The sequence below is a fragment of the Kogia breviceps genome, chromosome 5, assembly GCF_026419965.1.
Source record: "Kogia breviceps isolate mKogBre1 chromosome 5, mKogBre1 haplotype 1, whole genome shotgun sequence".
Lineage (NCBI taxonomy): Eukaryota > Metazoa > Chordata > Mammalia > Artiodactyla > Physeteridae > Kogia > Kogia breviceps.
In genome coordinates this window covers 109,636,700-109,654,875 of record NC_081314.1, presented here as the reverse complement: position 1 = coordinate 109,654,875, position 18,176 = coordinate 109,636,700, and the positions used below count along the sequence as shown (strand labels likewise).

Genomic DNA, 18,176 nt, shown 5'->3' with positions numbered 1-18,176 from the left:
GATATTTTTTTAAGTTTGAGCACATATCCCCAATATATGTATATTTATTTATGTATGTGCACTAATACTATAATACATTATAAAACATAAAAATACATAGTAAAATATTTTAACAGTGTAAGACTTTAATGACATCAATATGACTGAATGTGCTTTATTTTTGAAAAATTTTTAACCATTCATATAGTACTTCAAAGTCTGATTTTTTAAGTTCAGTTTGCTTTGATACTTGGTTTTAATAGTTGTCATAGGTGAAAAAGATACCTTTGGTATATCCAAATGGAAAAATTTTTTTTTCTAAATGTTGATACTCAGTTTTAAATGCCTTCCACCAAATTCATAATTTTTTTAATAAAAAATTTGCAACTTTTTGCAAATCTGCAATTTTTTGTTGCAATTTGACTAGTAAATTTCTATTGTTTCTGAAATCAGTCATTGTTTTCTTGAATAGCAACCATTTTTTAAACAAAATAACTCATTAAAATGCTCCAAGTGAAGAATTTTTTTTTAGAATTTTATTTTTTTATACAGCAGGTTCTTATTGAGGGATTGTTTTAAACAGAAAATTCTAGTTTAAGTTTTTTAATGACATAGATACAAGCATTATAGGTGATATCGACTTTGGGCAACAACAATCATATAATGATGTAAATACGTCCAAACATCCATTTTAAATGGTTTTCTCCTTAAAAGCTTTCTTTTACAAAGCAGTAACTTTTTCACTGTATACTGTTCTCTTTATATGAGCAAACTCAGAATGTTTATGTTTTCAAAAACATCAGGTAAATACTTCTTAGGAACTTATCACAGAAATGAACAGCAAATTTGTGAGAATTGTCTTTTTGTAAAACAAAACTGCAGGTTTTGTTTTACATCTTTGAATTTTACCACTTTTAAAGTGATTTGCCATAAGATAACATGAAAATATAATAATAAAAGATACCATGATCATTCTCATTTCAAAGTATTGTAAAGATTTTACTGTATTTTAAGGCTTTGTTTTTATAAATTAACCACTTTAAATACCTTTTGTATTTTTGCTTTGATTTGCTGCAGTAGCTTGCTTATGAATGAATTTGACATGTGGCATTTTATACTTTTCTTCTGGAATCTGCATTTCATTCAAAATAAGACATATCATAGTGCTTCTACTTACACAGATTTCTATAGATTCCTATTTTGATAACTTTTAAAAGTTATTTATTATTGCAAATACATCTTCTCTGATATACCTTTCCTTTTCTGACTGTTTGAAGAAGCTTTTAACTACCTAGGAAGTAAGGTGGCAACACCTAATTAGTAATGCAAGGCCTTCCTCCTGTATTGTGAGTACCAGAAGAGTGGAGTGGTACAGATTTTCAGTACTGCAGGAGAAAGAATTATTATGGATTGAGATGGCGAGTGGAGGCTTCTCTGTGGAAAAATAGTTAAGAAAGGATTTAGATAGGTTTACCAAAAGTTTTAGGAGAAAGAGAATGATACGAGAAAAGGTATAGGCAAGAAAGGACAAGATAAGTTTGGGAGACATGGAGGAGACCAGGCTGGAGGAAAGGAGTCATGATGTGCAATAATAGGTGAGTGAGTAGGTAGGTAAATCCAGAGGTCCTTAAATATGAAATCGGGGCATTAAGATCTTTTATCCTGTGATAAGCGAAAGGGTTCATATCAAGTTTGTATAATGGCCAGAACACTGACCTGCAGCTTCACAGACATGTTGTGGTGGCCAAATCTAAAATGGCAGCAGGTGTGGGGAAGAAACATCTTCTGGAACTAAACTGATTCTGAAAGAAGAGTGAGGTAGTTATGTTTTCTCTCTGCCTTTGGCAAAGACACAAGATTGAATGTAAGTTTCTGAGGAAATTATATTTAGCACAGTGCAGTGGGTAAATAAAGGATGAGGTTAATATACAGGTCCAAATTTAATTAAGTAAACATTCTAAAAAAACACAATATGAATATACTCTAGAAAAGATAAGTTGTAAATTCTACAGTGATTTAAGTGTTTCCTTTTTCACTTGGGAGGCTTTTAAATTAAATATCATCCAAAAAAGCCACCATACTATTTAAGGAAAAATAAGCCCCAGAAGATACTTAGAAACTTTTCTTTCATCCTGTGTCTTTTTAAATAGACAAAAGTGAAACCTTTCTTTCATCTCTATTTCCTATCCAGAGTTATTTCCCCATGGAAGTTGTCTCCAAAATATGGTGTACTTGACTCAAGGAGTGCACGCACACAAAAAACAAAACTTTCATTTTTAATTTTTATATTAGAAAAATGAATTTAAGCTAATTTACTAATCTTTAATAGAAGGATTGGTAAGAGTACAGGTATATAATTTACAGTATGAACATTTATGGGGCTTCCCTGGTGGCGCAGTGGTTGAGAGTCCGCCTGCCAATGCAGGGGATACGGGTTCGTGCCCCGGTCCAGGAAGATCCCACATGCCTCGGAGCGGCTGGGCCCGTGAGCCATGGCTGCTGAGCCTGCGCGTCCGGAGCCTGTGCTCCTTAACGGGAGAGCCCACAACAGTGAGAGGCCTGTGTACCGCAAAAAAAAAAAAAAAAAAAAAAAAAAAATTATGAAAGGGCACTCCAAATGTAGGAGAGATTGGGTTTGCCAAAAAGTTCAGTTTTTTCTGTAAGATGGCTCTAGTAGCTAGTAGTGCTTAGTTGTCTTTAACTTCATTTGAAACAATTTTGTTAGCTTGTATTGTGCCAGCTGTCATATCATCGTGTGTTTAAAAAAAACTTATCAAAATTGGTGAATTTCTGTATAGCCGTTTTAATATTGAAGATGGAAGAAAAAAGCAACATTTTTGGCATATTATGCTTTAATATTTCAAGAAAGGTAAAAATGCAACTGAAATGTGAAAAAAATTTTGTGCAGTGTATGGAGAAGGTGCCGTGACTGATCAAATGTGTCAAAAGTGGTTTGTGAAGTCTTGTGCTGGCAATTTCTCTCTGGATGATGCTCCGTGGTCAGGTAGGCCAGTTGAAGTTGATAGCGATCAAATTGAGACATTAATTGAGAACAATGAACGTTATACCATGCAGGAGATAGCCGACACACTCAAAATATCCAAATCAAGTGTTGAAGATCATTTGCACCAGCTTGGTTATATTCATCGCTTTGATGTTTGCATTCCACATAAGTTAAGCAAAAAAAACCTTCTTGACTGTATTTCAAGATGTGATTCCCTACTTAAATGTAATGAAAACGTTCTGTTTTTAAAACAAATTGTGATGGGCGATGAAAAGTGAATACTGTACAATAATGTGGAACGGAAGAGATTGTGGGGCAAGCGAAATGAACCAGCACCAACCAAACCAAAGGCTGGTCTTCATCCAAAGAAGGTTGTGTATATGGTGGGATTGGAAGAGAGTCCTCTATTATGAGCTCCTTCTGGAAAACGAAACGATTAATTCCAACAAGTACTGCTACCAGTTAGACCAACTGAAAGCAGCACTCGACAAAAAGCATCCAGAAAGTCAACAGAAACACATAATCTTCCATCAGGTGAATGCAAGACTGCATGTTTCTTTGATGACCAGGCAAAAACTGTTACAGTGGCTGGGAATTTCTGATTCATCTGCCGTATTCACCAGGCATTGCACCTTTGGATTTCCATTTATTTCGGTCTTTACAAAATTCTCTTAATGGAAAAAATTTCAAGTCCCTGGAAGACTATAAAAGGCGCCTGGAACAGTTCTTTGCTCAAAAAGATAAAAAGTTTTGGCAAAATGGAATTATGAAGTTGCCTGAAAAATGTCAGAAGGTAGTGGAATAAAATGGTAAATAAAGTTCTTCGTGAAAATGAAAAATTTGTCTTTACTTTAAAACCGAAGGAACTTCTTGGCCAACCCAATACAATCAAAAAGTATGTCAGAGTTGACTGTGGGGTAGGGATTGTTAAATATACAGATTATCAGGGTTTTCTCCTAGAAACCTTGATTCAGTAGGTTTGAATTGGGGTCTGGGAATCATTTTTTAACAGGACCTCCAAGAGTTTCTTATTTTCAGCCAAGTTTAAGAAATTAGCAATAGACCTATTTCACCATATCTTGACTTAAGGCCCAAGTCTAGTTCTAGGTCTCACAGCACTAATGGCTGTATGATTGGTGCCTCAGCTATCCTAACACAGCTAGAAAGAAAGATTGTCCAAGAGCTCAGCATCAGAGCTAAAGCCTCATCAGTGATTCATGGGCTGGCATCCAGCTCACTTTATTTCTTGTTCTTTGACTGGACCAAAAGCCAGCTTGCAGTAGTTTAATTTGTATGGGCAGCAATATTTATGTCTAGAGTAATTTAGGAGTTTGTTTACCTTGAGATTTGAAATCTATGATTGTTTTTAACCATGAAGTCATTGCCACAGATAATTACTATGTTCCATGTGTTAAAAAAAATCATGGCTGATCAATAACTTTATACCATATTTTTATGAGTGCTATATAATATGCTGACACATGGAAATGTAGAAATTAATTTTATGCTAAGGAAGTTGGGTGTCCTAAAAATATTTATTCAGAATCTTAAAAAATAGAAAAAAATAGCTAACATTTATTAAGTACTTATGCATTGTCCTAAGCACTTTTCAGTACTGTGTATTATTTAACCCTCACAACAATCCTATGAAGTAGGTGTTTTTAGTGTCCGTTTTGTAGAGGAGTTAACTGAAGGAGCAGAGAGGTTAAGTAACTTGCCCATTTGGTTATAGGGTTTTTGTTTGCTTGCTTGCTTATTTTAATTTGGGAATTCCCTAAGTAACTTTTAGAAGATACTTACTTTCATGTTTTGACTTAATGATCCTTTGGCTTCTCTGAATGATTCTTCATCTTGAAACTTGATTTCTTCTACTGCCTTGTTCTCTTATAAAACAAAACTTCTTTCATGTATTTTAACAATGAATGAAAAGTGGCATATAGATATCACTTTGGAACGTTGAAACGATGAAAGAGCATGACAATTTAATAAAAGCAAAGTGTTCACTGCCACTTTGAATATGTAGCCTAATGATTCATCTGATAAATAAAATTTGTAAATATATATGGTTTTATCCTGAAGCTTCACTTTATAACTGTTACTAAGTTTTTCATGTCTGAGGGATTTTTTAGCACAGAAAGAAATTCTGACAGTTGCTTGTATTTTAATTGATGCAGTTTATTCCAGTTTTTAGCATTGCCAATTTTAATATCTAGTTTTTTCTTAAGGACTTAAGCTCAATTTATTCATTAAAAAAATAAATCTATCCATACCTTCACTAGGCCTTCAGTTAATCTTCTTAAATTATCAAATTAAATTCCATGAAACATTTTTAAAAACACCTAACAAAGTATATAATGAATCAAAGCATCATAATCAAATGATTAAATCTTGTAAATCTAAGTCTAATAAATTTATAAATTCAGTAAACCAAGTTCTCCTAAATATTAAACATTGTTTACAAACTTGTTACATATTTCATATTTTAATCACAAGTCTAAGATAACAGATTCTCTAAAACATTTCAAATATTTTTTTTAAAAAATCCCCCAAAATGCATAGACAAATTATCAGTTAATGCTCAACTTATCAATAGTGTCTTTATCTTAAACCTAATACAAAGTCTTAATATTATAGCCTGGATTCATTCCCTCAGCCTGTCATTTCTCATCCCAAGACTATAAATCTACTTACACAACAAAGTGGAATAGAATTTCCATCTTCCAGCCTTCTGCTACACCTAAGATTCTACATTTGGGATCAGGGACAGAAACCTGTACCTACCTGCCAACCAGAATCTGCATTGGACAGGGACCTCTCTATTACCTTCTTATTGTTAGGCCTGCCATTGTTAACAGAAATTTTATGAACCCTCACATAACTGAACGTACATGTTTTACATTTTTGCAACCTGGTTCTTTTCCTAGGAATGATGCATCCTGTAAGTTTTTCCATTAGGTTTTTGCAGCCTGGTTCTTTTCCTAGAAATGATGCATCCCATATGTTTTTCCCTTAGGTTACACTTCATCCCTGTTATAATGGGATTTTCTAAGTCCAATTATGTATAAACTGTGTAACCTTTGGCATTAAAGCCTATTTGTGTACTAATGGGGTTTTGCACCCTAATTAGGTTACTAAAGCAACCCTTTCTCTTCTGTAGTTTAACAGCTGCCTCACTGACCATCAGTCATTTTACTGACAATGATGATCAAGTTTAGTTTTTAACCCCTTTAAATTCACAAAGCCAAAATGATTTTTCTCTCCTAGGAATGCCAGAATCACCTCCGCAGATATGGAAATGTGAATCTGGAACTGGTGACTCGAATCATTAGAGATGGTGGCCCATGGGAAGATCCAGTGTTGCAAGCTGTTCTAAAAGCCCAGCCAGCATCTCAGGAGATAGGTACTTCAGGAGACTCAAACTCTAAACCAACATTTGTGAGAAGCAAATACAATTTCATTTTCTAACTAGAGCAGTAATAGTGATTTTTCTTTATTTTATAATACTGAATAAGAGTAATGTATTTTCACATGAAGTGTGTTTAATTTGTTATATTAACCCAGCCCAAGAGTGATTTGACATAAGATTAGGTACAATTATTTCTAGTAATTTCCTATTAAACTGGGAATTCAGAGTGTTAACATATTTAGTATCCCCATGCCTTTTACAGAGTTTGTTTTTACTTCAGTTATGTTTTTTAAAATCTATTTAAGTAGGAACACCCTTTAAAACAAAAAACAAAAAAAACACACCCTGCTTAAGCACATGGAATCTCCCTTATACAGGAAACTCTGTGAAGGATGGAACTCCTTCAGCTTTTGTTTTGATATACACTACCATATATCCTACACCTAGCCAGTGCTCAGTATAAATATTTGTTTACTGAATGAATGACCATATGATGAATGCATAAGTGAATGAGTGACTAATTAAATGAGTAAGTAAATTTCGATTCCAAATACTCTAGCACAATATTTCCCAAACTTCATTCATTAATAGAAGTTAAGTTTTTATCTCATCCCCTTACCACCTGCATACCTTCTGGACATCACTTCCTCTCCAACCTAGATACACAGTGGTTCCTGTGAGCCAAAATCTGCTTTTGAAGGCAGGAAGCTCTGTCAACTATTTCTAGTTAATTCTTTTAAAAAAAACATTTGCCATATTATTCCTGAGCCCCAGAACATTTGGGTCACCAAAACTTAGAATGTAGGCTCAGCAGTAGTGAATAAGCACAAAAGTGTGGACACATTTAAGAACATGGAGAGAGCCTATGGAGTGCAGTTATAACATGGCCAAAGGGAAAGACAAGACCTGCCAGCTGGAACCATTCAGATATTGGTCTGGTGAGAAGACATTTCACACCATCAATTGCCTGAGCAGGTTTGGATCTTTCCATTTGTCCCAGGTAAAGGAGTGGGGTGGGTTGTGAGTAGAACTGAATGGAGAAGGGGCTATGATTCTAGGGCTTAAGAGCAAGCTGACCCCAGATACAAGTGTAGAGGACTAGAAGAGATGTTAGAGAAGATGAAAAAAGAGATAAGACCAGGAGAAGCAGTGGTGGAATGAGATGGGAGGTAGAACAAGACTAGAAGGAAAGAGCTAAGGTATATGTGACAGCAGTGTGGTATAAATATAAAGGATACAAAGGAGACTAGCACTTGATGTGAGGGTCTTGGAAAGGAATAAAAACAAAAGAAAAAAACTGAAGAGGGAGGTAGTAGTTAGATCAGAGGAGGAAGATTCAGCTCATTGAGGAAAAGTATGAACCAACAAATATAGGGAAGGCAAGGGTGACAGCCTTGAAGGAATCTGAGGAAACTGGAGAATGTGGCCAGAGGGGACAGGAGCTAGGCAAAGACAATCATAGGGAATGAGAACAGGGGAGGAGAGTTTGGGATTTTAGGGTAGCTTTTAGGCTCCTTTCAGTAGGAGCTAGAAGAAACCTGTTGCTTGTTGGTGTGAGGGCTGATGGCCTCAATATATACAGTTATAATATGTATATAGTCCTTTCATACATATTCCTTTTATACTTACACTAGCATACCTCACTTTGGGAAAAGTTGCTCTAGAACCTCATTAATGTAGATGACTGTACTCTAGTTGGTGATCATCAGGGTAAAGATCAGTCTGAAGTTTATCTTTGCATTAATTATACAAAATCATTGTCTGCTTATCATATAGTATAAACAGAATTGCAAGGCAAATGTTGAAGCCCAAATAAAACATTATTCATAGGCATTTCAGAAGCTACTGATTAAACATATATAACTAATTAAAAGATTTTTGGATTTGAAATCATGAAATATGGGTTCCAGTTCCTGCTCTGCCACTTATTTAATTAATTCTGTGTCCTTGGGCAAGTCATTTGACCTCTCTGAGACTCAGTTTTGTGATCTGTAAAACAAGTATTAATATTATACCTGTCATGAGGTTGTTGTTAGGTCTAAATGAACTTATATAGATAAAGGTTTTTATATATTTTAAAATTGTGTAAAAGCAAGTATTAATTAGTAATTATCCTTAGTGACACATGGGCATATATTAATAAGCAGTCCTGTTTGGCACTACTTGTAACTTAATTTTTTTGTTTGAAAGTAATAAAATATATTTCTTTTATGATTGAACTTTTTCATTAATTCAGATTATCTTTCTCTATAATTAATCTGAATTAATATGGTTTAATGACAAATTATAATTTAGCCTTTTAATCTTATAGGAATGAAAATATTGGTCAGTAAGAAGATAAAGTACATAATCTTAGACTAGAAAGAAATTCCAGATCCCATGTCATTTGAAACATATTTTAACATTAGTGAACACAAAAAAAGAATATTTCATGGGTTTTTTTGTTTTTTAAATTTTGCTTACTTTTTAGACTGAGAAAGAATCAGCAAATATTTCTTGGGCACAGTTTTGGTGTCTCTTACTTCCATTTATTTAACTGAACGTTCTTTTCACAAATAAACTCCTAATAAGAAAAATATTATATAATTAAATAGTTGATTTAATTAGATACCACGTTAGCGCTAAGGTGTCAACAAAGTTTGAGACAGTCTTTTCATGAGAGTAATAAGAGTCTGTTTTCTTTTTAATATAGTGAACAAATATTTAAGTTCTGAAAATCCACTATTCTTTGAACTACGTGCCAGATATCTAATTGCTTGTGAACGCATACCTGAAGCAATGGCTCTTATTAAATGTTGTGTAAATCACCCAGAAATCAGTAAAGACTTGTACTTCCATCAAGCACTCTTCACATGTCTGTTTATGTCACCTGTAGAAGATCACCTATTCCGGGAGGTATTGTTTGAGATTATGTTTGCCTATTAACATTTTAACCTTACCAAAATAAAAGTATCCCATTCTTGTTAAATTCCTTTTACAGTAATATCAAAGGTTTTAAGATTACATTATCTAGATGTTCCCTTTGGCACCATTCTTTAAGCTCATATTGAATTAGAGTCTGATATTAACATGATGAAATTAAAATTTTTGTTGATAAGCATTATTCATGTTGAGTGAGCTTCTGGTGTGACAGAGGTTAAATAAAAACTGAGAAGCATTATGATTTTGCATTTTAAATAAAATCCTAAGAAATTAAATGCATATGTTTGTTATTTTGTTTTTTTTAAAGATGAAAGACCCTTTTTCGAATATGGACCCTACATACCTACAAGCTGTGGACATTGAGATTAAAAGTAGTCATTGTAAACTGTAGGTTCTATATAGTGAAACTATGAAAACATGAAAATATCTCTGTACAATTCATCATTGTCTTTGTAGAAGAAAACTAGAAATCTAATTTCTTCTGAATGTTTAATTTAAACATTTATTACACCTATCTTTCTAGATATTTTTAATGATACAAACTGGTTTTTTTTTTTCTCTTATAGCATTTACTGAAAACTGATTGTAAGAGTGGAATTGATATCATCTGTAACACTGAAAAAGAAGGCAAGACTATGTTAGCCTTGCAACTCTGTGAATCCTTTCTTATTCCACAGCTCCAGAATGGGGATATGTACTGCATCTGGTAAGTGTTCCTAATATATAAATTGAAATGGTGGGATGGGGTACAGAAGGAGAATTGGTTAGCAGAATTTGTACTTTATATATTTTTTAAAGTTATGTGAAAATGTTAAGCCACTTTTCCCCCCACATTTATTGTGCAAAAAATGATAGGTTGTAAGACCTGTTATAAGGATTAAAAAATTAAATGATCACGTACCAATAATTGATAGTGTTGATATTTAAGGAATGTGTTACAATAAAATAGTTATGTTTTTTGTTTGTTTGTTTGTTTTTTTATTCCGGTACACGGGGCTCTCACTGTTGTGGCCTCTCCCGTTGCAGAGCACAGGCTCCAGACGTGCAGGCTCAGCGGCCATGGCTCACGGGCCCAGCCGCTCCACGGCATGTGGGATCTTCCCACACTGGGGCACGAACCCGTGTCCCCTGCATCGGCAGGCGGACTCTCAACCACTATGCCACCGGGGAAGCCCAATAGTTATGTTTTAAATTAAATTTAGAGTGTTATTTTTAATTTTTTTTAAGAGTTCATTTGTCGGAGCAGTTTTAAGTTTTACAACAAAATTGAGAGGGAGGTACAGGCATTCCCTATATATTCCCTGCCCCCACAAAGGCATTTCCTCCCCCATTATCAAGATCACTCACCAAATTGTGCATTTTTTACTAAGAATGAACCTATATTGACACATGTTAATTACCCAGAGTCCACAGTTTACCTTTAGGGTTCACTGTTGGTGTTAATTTTCTATGGATTTGGACAAATATATAATGACATATATCCATCACTATAATATCACACAGAGTATGCCCTAAAAATCCTCTGTGCTCTGCCTATTCATCTCTCCCTCCCACCCCTGCCACCACCTCTGGAAACAACTGATTTTTTTTTTTCTTTTTTACTATCTCCATAGTTCTGCCTTTTCCAAAATATCATATAGTTGGAATCATACAGTATGTAGCCTTTTCAGATTGGCCTTTTTCACTTAGTAATATGCATTTAAGGTTCCTCTGCATCTTTTCATAGCTTGATAGCTCATTTCTTTTTAGTGCTGAATAATATTCCATTGCCTGGATGTACCACAGTTTATTTATCCATCATCTACTAAAGGACATCTTGGTTGCCTCCAAGATTTGGCAGTTATGAATAAAGCTGCTATAAACATCTGTGTGCAGGTTTATGTGTGGACATAAATTTTCACCTCCTTTGGGTAAATACCAAGGAGCACGATTGCTGGAACATATGGTAAGAGTATGTTTAGTTTTGTAAGAAACTGCCAAACTGTCTTCCAGAGTGGCTGTACCATGTTTCATTTCCACTAGCAGTGTTTGAGATTTCCTGTTGCTCCACATCCTCACCAGCATTTGTTATTCGTGTCCCAGATTTTGGCCATTCTAATAGATGTGTAGTGGTATCTCGTTTTAATTTGCATTTCCCTGATGACATATGATGTGGAGCATCTCTTCATATGCTTATTTGCTATCTGTATATCTTCTTTGGTGAGGTGTCTGTTAAGGTCTTTGGCCCATTTTTTAATTGGGTTGTTTGTTTTCTTATTGTCGAGTTTTAAAAGTTCTTTGTATATTATGGATAACAGTCCTTTATTGGATGGGTCTTTTACAAATATTTTCTCCCAGTCTGCGGCTTGTCTTTTAATTCTCTTGATATTGTCTTTCACAGAGAAGTTTTCAATCTTAATGAAGTCCAGCTTATCAATTATTTCTTTCATGGATCATGTCTTTGGTGTTATATCTAAAAAGGCATCAACATACGCAAGGTCATCTAGGTATTCTCCTATGTTATCTTCTAGGAGTTTTGTAGTTCTGTGTTTTCTGTTTAGACCATGATCCATTTTTAGTTAATATTTGTGAAGGGTGTAAGGTCTGTGTCTAGACTCTTTTTTTTTTTAATGTGGATGTCTAGTTGTTCTAGCACCATTTCTTGAAAAGACTATCTTTGCTCCATTGTATTGCCTTTGCTCCTTTGTCAAAGAACAGTTGACTATATTTATGTGGGTCTATTTCTAGCTCTCTGTTCTCTTCCATTGATCTATATGTCTCTTCTTTCACCAGTACAACTCTGTCTTCATTATGTTAGTTTATATTAAGTCCTGAAGTTGGGTAGTATCATTCCTCCAAATTTGTTCTTCTTCAGTATTGTATTAGCTATTCTGGGTCTTTTGTCTCTGCACATAAACAGTTTGTCCATATCCATAAAATAACCTGCTGGGATTTAGATTGGGATTGAATCTGTAGATTAAGTTGAGAAAAATGAATAACTTGACAATATTGAGCCCTCCTGTCTATGAACATGGAATATATCTCCATTTATTTAGTCCTTTGATTTCATTCATCAGAGTTTTGTAGTTTTCCTCATGTAGATCTTATACATATTTTGCTAGATTTTTTCCTCATGTAAATCTTATACATATTTTACTAGACTTACACCTAAGTAACTCATTTTGGAGACACTAATATAAATGGTATTATGTGACTATTAGTTTTTCTAAGCATTTTTAATACCACTTAAAAATTATTAGTAGAAAAAAAATTATGAGCAGAATATTATGAAGCATCAAATTTATCTAGCAATCATGTAATTTAGAATGTGGTTTGAGAGTATTTTTAGTACCAACCCTTAAGTGCTATTAGATGAAATTATGAATAATAATTAGAAAAGATTCTAATAATTTCTGCCTCCCCTACCCCAGTACACACACACAAAAGAAAAAAAACCCTACCACTTTGACATGTCATTAATTCTTAAGAGAAAACTAGGTTTCATGTGCCTAACATCATAATATGAAATGATATGGGCTATAAACATTTTTTAATAAATGCTTTCAAATTTTAAGTTCTTAGATACTTAAAACAATAGCTTAAAGGGGGTTTAAAGATAAACTTATTTAATACATTATAGATTTTATAGATTAAAATCTTCAGATTCAGAGATAGAGTCAAATAGCTAATTAATAGAAACTATTAATTAGTCTAGAAACTAGTTGACTTATCTTCTATGGGACTGTACTCGTAGAATATACAAATTTTTATTCAGAAGTTTACCATGTAAATGGAAATTACAAATAGAGGAGAGGATCGGGAGACGATGGTAAGACATACACTTCTAAATAGTTTTCAAAGTATTATCATTTCTTGATATGTAGTTATTTTGAAACAGGATATAGTCATTACTATTATAGTATATCTTTTCCTATGGTGATAGGAATGTTCTCTACCCTTGGCTATATTAAACTATTTAAACAGAATATCCATTGTTTTCATTTTAACACACTCATAAGTAAACTGGAATCAAGTATAAACAAACCAAAAAGGACCAGGAAAACATTTTATTTTCTTCTTCTCTTGGCTAACCAATTTCTACTCTTTAGGGAAGAACTTTAAAAATAGAACGTGCCTGTCTTTCCTACTCCTGGCCCCAGTCACCTTCTAAGAATAGAAGCTGGGTGTGTGACTCCCAGCTGCCTAACTGAAAAGGATTCTTTAGCCTGCTTCTTTGTCCTTCCTTCTGAGTAGGCTGAGTTCTGATCGCCTGCCCTCTTATTTCTTCTACCTCTCTCCTTTATATTTTTGAGTGCTGGGGTCCGAAAAAGTTGATTTTCACTGTAACTTGAAGAGCAGGATTCTTTCCAGCTTTTAAGGTCCGTGTTGTCTGTTTCATCTTGGTCTTCAGCTTACTCTTCATCTCCCCTCTCTGAGGACAAAACCTGATCACAGTCCAGTTTTGCTCTGTCTCAAGCCAATGAAGCAAGCTACTAATCCAGTTCTCTCACCATCGATAATAATAAGAATATTATAATAATAGCAGCTGCTTATATTTGCTGAGTGCTTCCATTAGTCTATGCTTTATATATGCATTATCTCATTTACTCCAGCAATCTTATGGGGTAGATAATATTATACCCAAACCATTCAACTAGTAAATAATGATTCAAACCCAGGCAGCCTCTGCTATTAAACATTACTTACTATAAAATGGATATAGTATGAAAAAAAATCTATGTGGTAAGGGTGGCTATAGACCTTATTATCGTCTCTCTGCAGCTAGATAACTTGGTGGTTATATTAGCAGTTATCTACTTGGGAAATGTGTTTGTACACCAAATCAGTGCTGTGTTGTTTCTTTTTTAAGGACCCTTTTTTGGAAAGGAAAACATAAGCTTCATTAAACTTTCCCTTTGGTCTTCACAAAGAAGACTATCTGAGCAATTTATTAAACATCAGTATATACCAGACATTTCATCTAGGTGTTTTCACTTATCTCTCTTTAATTCTTTTTATGTATAAGAAAACTGTGGATAAAAGAGATAAAAGCCACACAGCTAGTAACAAAATGGAGTTGGAATTTATACTAGTCAGTTTCCAAGTGATAACATCCTATGTCTAACTAGTTCAGGGAAAAGGTAGTATTTATTGAATGTATACTGGGGTATGACGTGAGCCACAAAAAGGGCAGGGTTATAGGTGGTCCTCAAAGATAATTGCTAACAGGGACGTTGAGATTGCTGGGGTTTTTTAAAAGTATCTCTGTTCTGCCATTTGGCTTCAGTCTTTCCTGTTGCAGAGCAGAAGAATGCCAACAGTCCCCAGGCTTCATAGTTTAGAGTTGAGAACATTCCAGGGATTCTGACCTACTTAATTGGGGTCAGTTTCCCATCCCTGAATTAATATTTTAAGGAGAGTGAGGAGGGTCACTTACGAGGCATGGCCACTGAGGTTCCAACCCTGTGTATTCGGGCTGTTCTTAGAAAATGGTGGTTCACTGTGAACTGGCGGGCAGTACCATCTCAGTTGGTATGTAATGCCCTATTGAAATGTAGGTCTCTTATTCCCAGTCTCCTGTTCTTTTTCACTACCTCCACTATATAATGTGTCATTGAGAAGATTTACAATGTATTAATAGTTGGGGAAACAGGACTTATAAACAAGGAAGTATATGAAAGGCATTAAATCAATAAGAGAGATAAGATCTGTTCTGAAGTAGTTATCACTTTAGTTTGGGGTATTCATGAAAGTTTTCATGAAGAAGAGGCACTTCATATGGACTCTGAAAGATAAGCTTATCTTAGAAATAAATATTTTCCAAGTAGAGCAATCAGCACAACAAAAAATGAGAATAAATGAAGCACATTAACTGACATTGAGGAAACCAACCTAGAAAGAATGCTCAGGATTCAAATCCTGATCCCTCTGACACCAAAGCCCATGTTTCTGTTGCTTTTAACGTCACAAGGCATATTGAACAAGTACTAAATGAAATAATCTGGGAGGCTGGAAGCAGATCAGTTTAGCAACCCCTATAGAAGTACATATGGAAAATTAAAGGGCCTAACGTGGTAGCATTGAGAAAGAATGATATAACTGTGGGCAAAAATATAATAAAAATAAAAAGACTATGAAAAACAAGCAGGTTAGAACCAGACAGGTAAGAGGAATGTTTAGTGTCATTGATCTAGGAAAAGATAATCAATATTGCAGGAATTTGATTTGGTCTAAATGCATTAAAGTGATAGAAATCAATCTAAGTTGAAATATCTAGTTATAGAAACTAGGAAAGAATTCAGAGCTAGAGATTTGGGAACATGGTGTGAAACCTGGTGAGCTTTCCAAAGGAATATGTGTGCAAAAAAAAAGTGAGTGTTGGATGAAAACTTAGGAACACCCACACAGCTAGTGTGAAATGTAAGAGGAATTTTGGTTTTACTTTCTGTGTTGCTTGCCATCATTTTTTGTTTTGTGTTCTGTGTTGTCTCTCTAAATAGAGTATGCATACCTTCATGATAGTAGTCAAGCTGTCCTTAGATTTAATAGCTGTATGTGCTGGGTTCAAAGTACATTCTCAGTATATCACTTTTTTTAAACATTTTCATCAATTATTTTAATACATTTTAGATTATGATGTTTTATGTAACTTTTATGACACTTTTCAAGGAATTCTAATTTGCTAAAATGTGATATCCAAATGTAACAATTATATCTTATGATTTCCTTTGCCTCAAAACCCACTGCTCCTACCTTGTTCATCTAATAACCTTGGCCATATTTTAGAAAAGAATCTACCTGTGAAATACTTTAAATGGTCCATAGCTTGTCTGTTTAAAATACTACATCTTAATGGAAGAGTAGATGATATAAAACATAAAATTTCAGAATCAGTACTATCATATACTTACACTTTTAATCTGTAGTGCTTTTGGTATCTTAATAGATTGAAAAGTATGAACCATTTCTTCTTTGCAGAAATTCTACAACATTGATTTCTAAATTTGCAAGTGGGTATTAATTAAGGGTCAAAGTTAAATTTTTTAAGCAATATCATTAATATTGGTATACTGAGATTAGAACTTGTTTTGATCAAGTACTAGAGATGCCTTAGGTTTGTTGGCATATAATTAGAATGCATTCCATACAGCAAATTGCAATTTCTAATCTCACCTTTTCTCCTAGCTTCTATAAGTCCCAAATAGGTAGCGGAAGTAGCTTGGAAGTTAACTTAATATCCATTTACACCCACTTTGTATACATCCCAGCCAGGGCACTACAGAATCAGGGAAAGACAGCTAATATCTGTATTTGAATAAACTGTATTTTTGATATTTCTCTTTTTTTCTCATTTACAGGGAGTTGATTTTCATATGGAGTAAACTTCAGCTAAAGTCTAATCCTTCAAAACAAGTTTTTGTAGATCAATGCTACCAGCTTTTAAGAACAGCAACTAATGTGAGAGTCATATTTCCTTTCATGAAAATCATTAAAGATGAGGTAAATAGTATATATTTATCCCTTCATTTTAAATTAAATTTAAATGACAGTTCACTGAAACTTGAATCTCTTGTGGTAAAATTTATTTGATAATGTAATTGAAGAAAAGGAGGATTTTAAGGCCACATTCTCCATATATTATAGCCTCCCCCCCCCCACCTCAAACTCCCAACATGGTACAAAGAGTATGCATAAATGAAAATAACTGAAAAAAGAGAAAAGAAATTTAGTGTTACATTAAGTTTAGTATGGGAACAACTGCTTCCATAAGAAGCTATTATCTCTTTTCTTATAATTAAATAAGCCTGGCACTTTTAACATTATTCTAAATCCTGTATGTAGAATCTTAACTAATTTGCAAATGAACTTTCTGTAACTATAGCTAATACCTGTTCACTATCATAGAGAAATACAGTTCATAGTTTTACATTTGGTGTTTAGGTAAAAAGGAATAATGAGTTCTGAGACATTTTTGAAACCTAAGGACAAATTTTTAAAGTGTTTATTTAAAATAATAGTAAAAACCCATTACCTGTTTTTAAAAATAGTTCTGAAGCAAGTTTTTCATGGGCCACTGGCAAGTGAGTACAATTCTACATATGATTCTTACATAGACATGAAAGTAGATCCTACAGATCCTTTTACTTTTTCTCCTCAAGTATTAACAGAACTTTGAATACAAAGATAGGAAAGATAAAGCTACCTTACATTTTAGGTAGCTCCATTTAACTGAATCTTTATGTGAGTTACTTTTAAATATATAAGGAGGCATCCATTAAATAATATATTTTAATTTGTTTACATATTTATGCATTTATTACATTCATTATCACATCACTCATTAGATGTATGACCATGTAGTGATCATATTCCCGTGATAAAAAGCATTATATCAGAGGGTTTTGTTTTGTTTTATTTCCTATTTATTTTGCTGACTGCATTAATAGCTTCATTATTAAAGAGTGAAATGTCTTTTAAATGCATCGTCAAAGTTGACCTCTCTCCCCACCAAAAAAACAAGGAAAAAAACAAACTATGCTATAGAATACTTCTTAATATATGAAGTACATCAGGATTACCTGTAAAACTTAAAAAAAAATTTATCTATCTCTGTTTTTTTAACATATGATTCTCATTTGTACCAAAAATTTGTTATGGAAATTTTACAATATAGGTGAAGTTCAGCCAATTATCATAGAGCTCTCTCGTTTTCACATGTGTGGTCAACCTAAGAATACATGATAAGAGGAAAAATTCAAAGATGAAATAAATATTTAAAATTTGCTTAATTTCTTATACACTATTAAAAACATTTTTATCTAATGGAATAAATCATTCACATGCCTCAGTGCTAAGAGGCACAGGCAATGCTGTGTGAGTTCAGAA

The 18,176-nt window shown here is 33.8% G+C and overlaps 1 protein-coding gene across 3 annotated transcripts in view; it reads left to right on the top strand.

Moving 5' to 3' along the window:
• The window catches only part of ZNF654 (zinc finger protein 654), a 95,276-nt gene that overhangs the window by 69,072 nt on the left and 8,028 nt on the right, over positions 1 to 18,176 (top strand). For 2 of the 3 annotated variants that reach the window (XM_059063781.2, XM_059063780.2), the window contains exons 4-7: positions 6,248 to 6,383; positions 9,082 to 9,284; positions 9,878 to 10,017; positions 16,649 to 16,790. In XM_059063781.2, coding sequence (XP_058919764.1) covers positions 6,248 to 6,383; positions 9,082 to 9,284; positions 9,878 to 10,017; positions 16,649 to 16,790 — 621 coding nt within the window. The remainder of the gene's footprint in view (positions 1 to 6,247; positions 6,384 to 9,081; positions 9,285 to 9,877; positions 10,018 to 16,648; positions 16,791 to 18,176) is intronic. The other variant, XM_067034879.1, reaches the window with a different exon arrangement.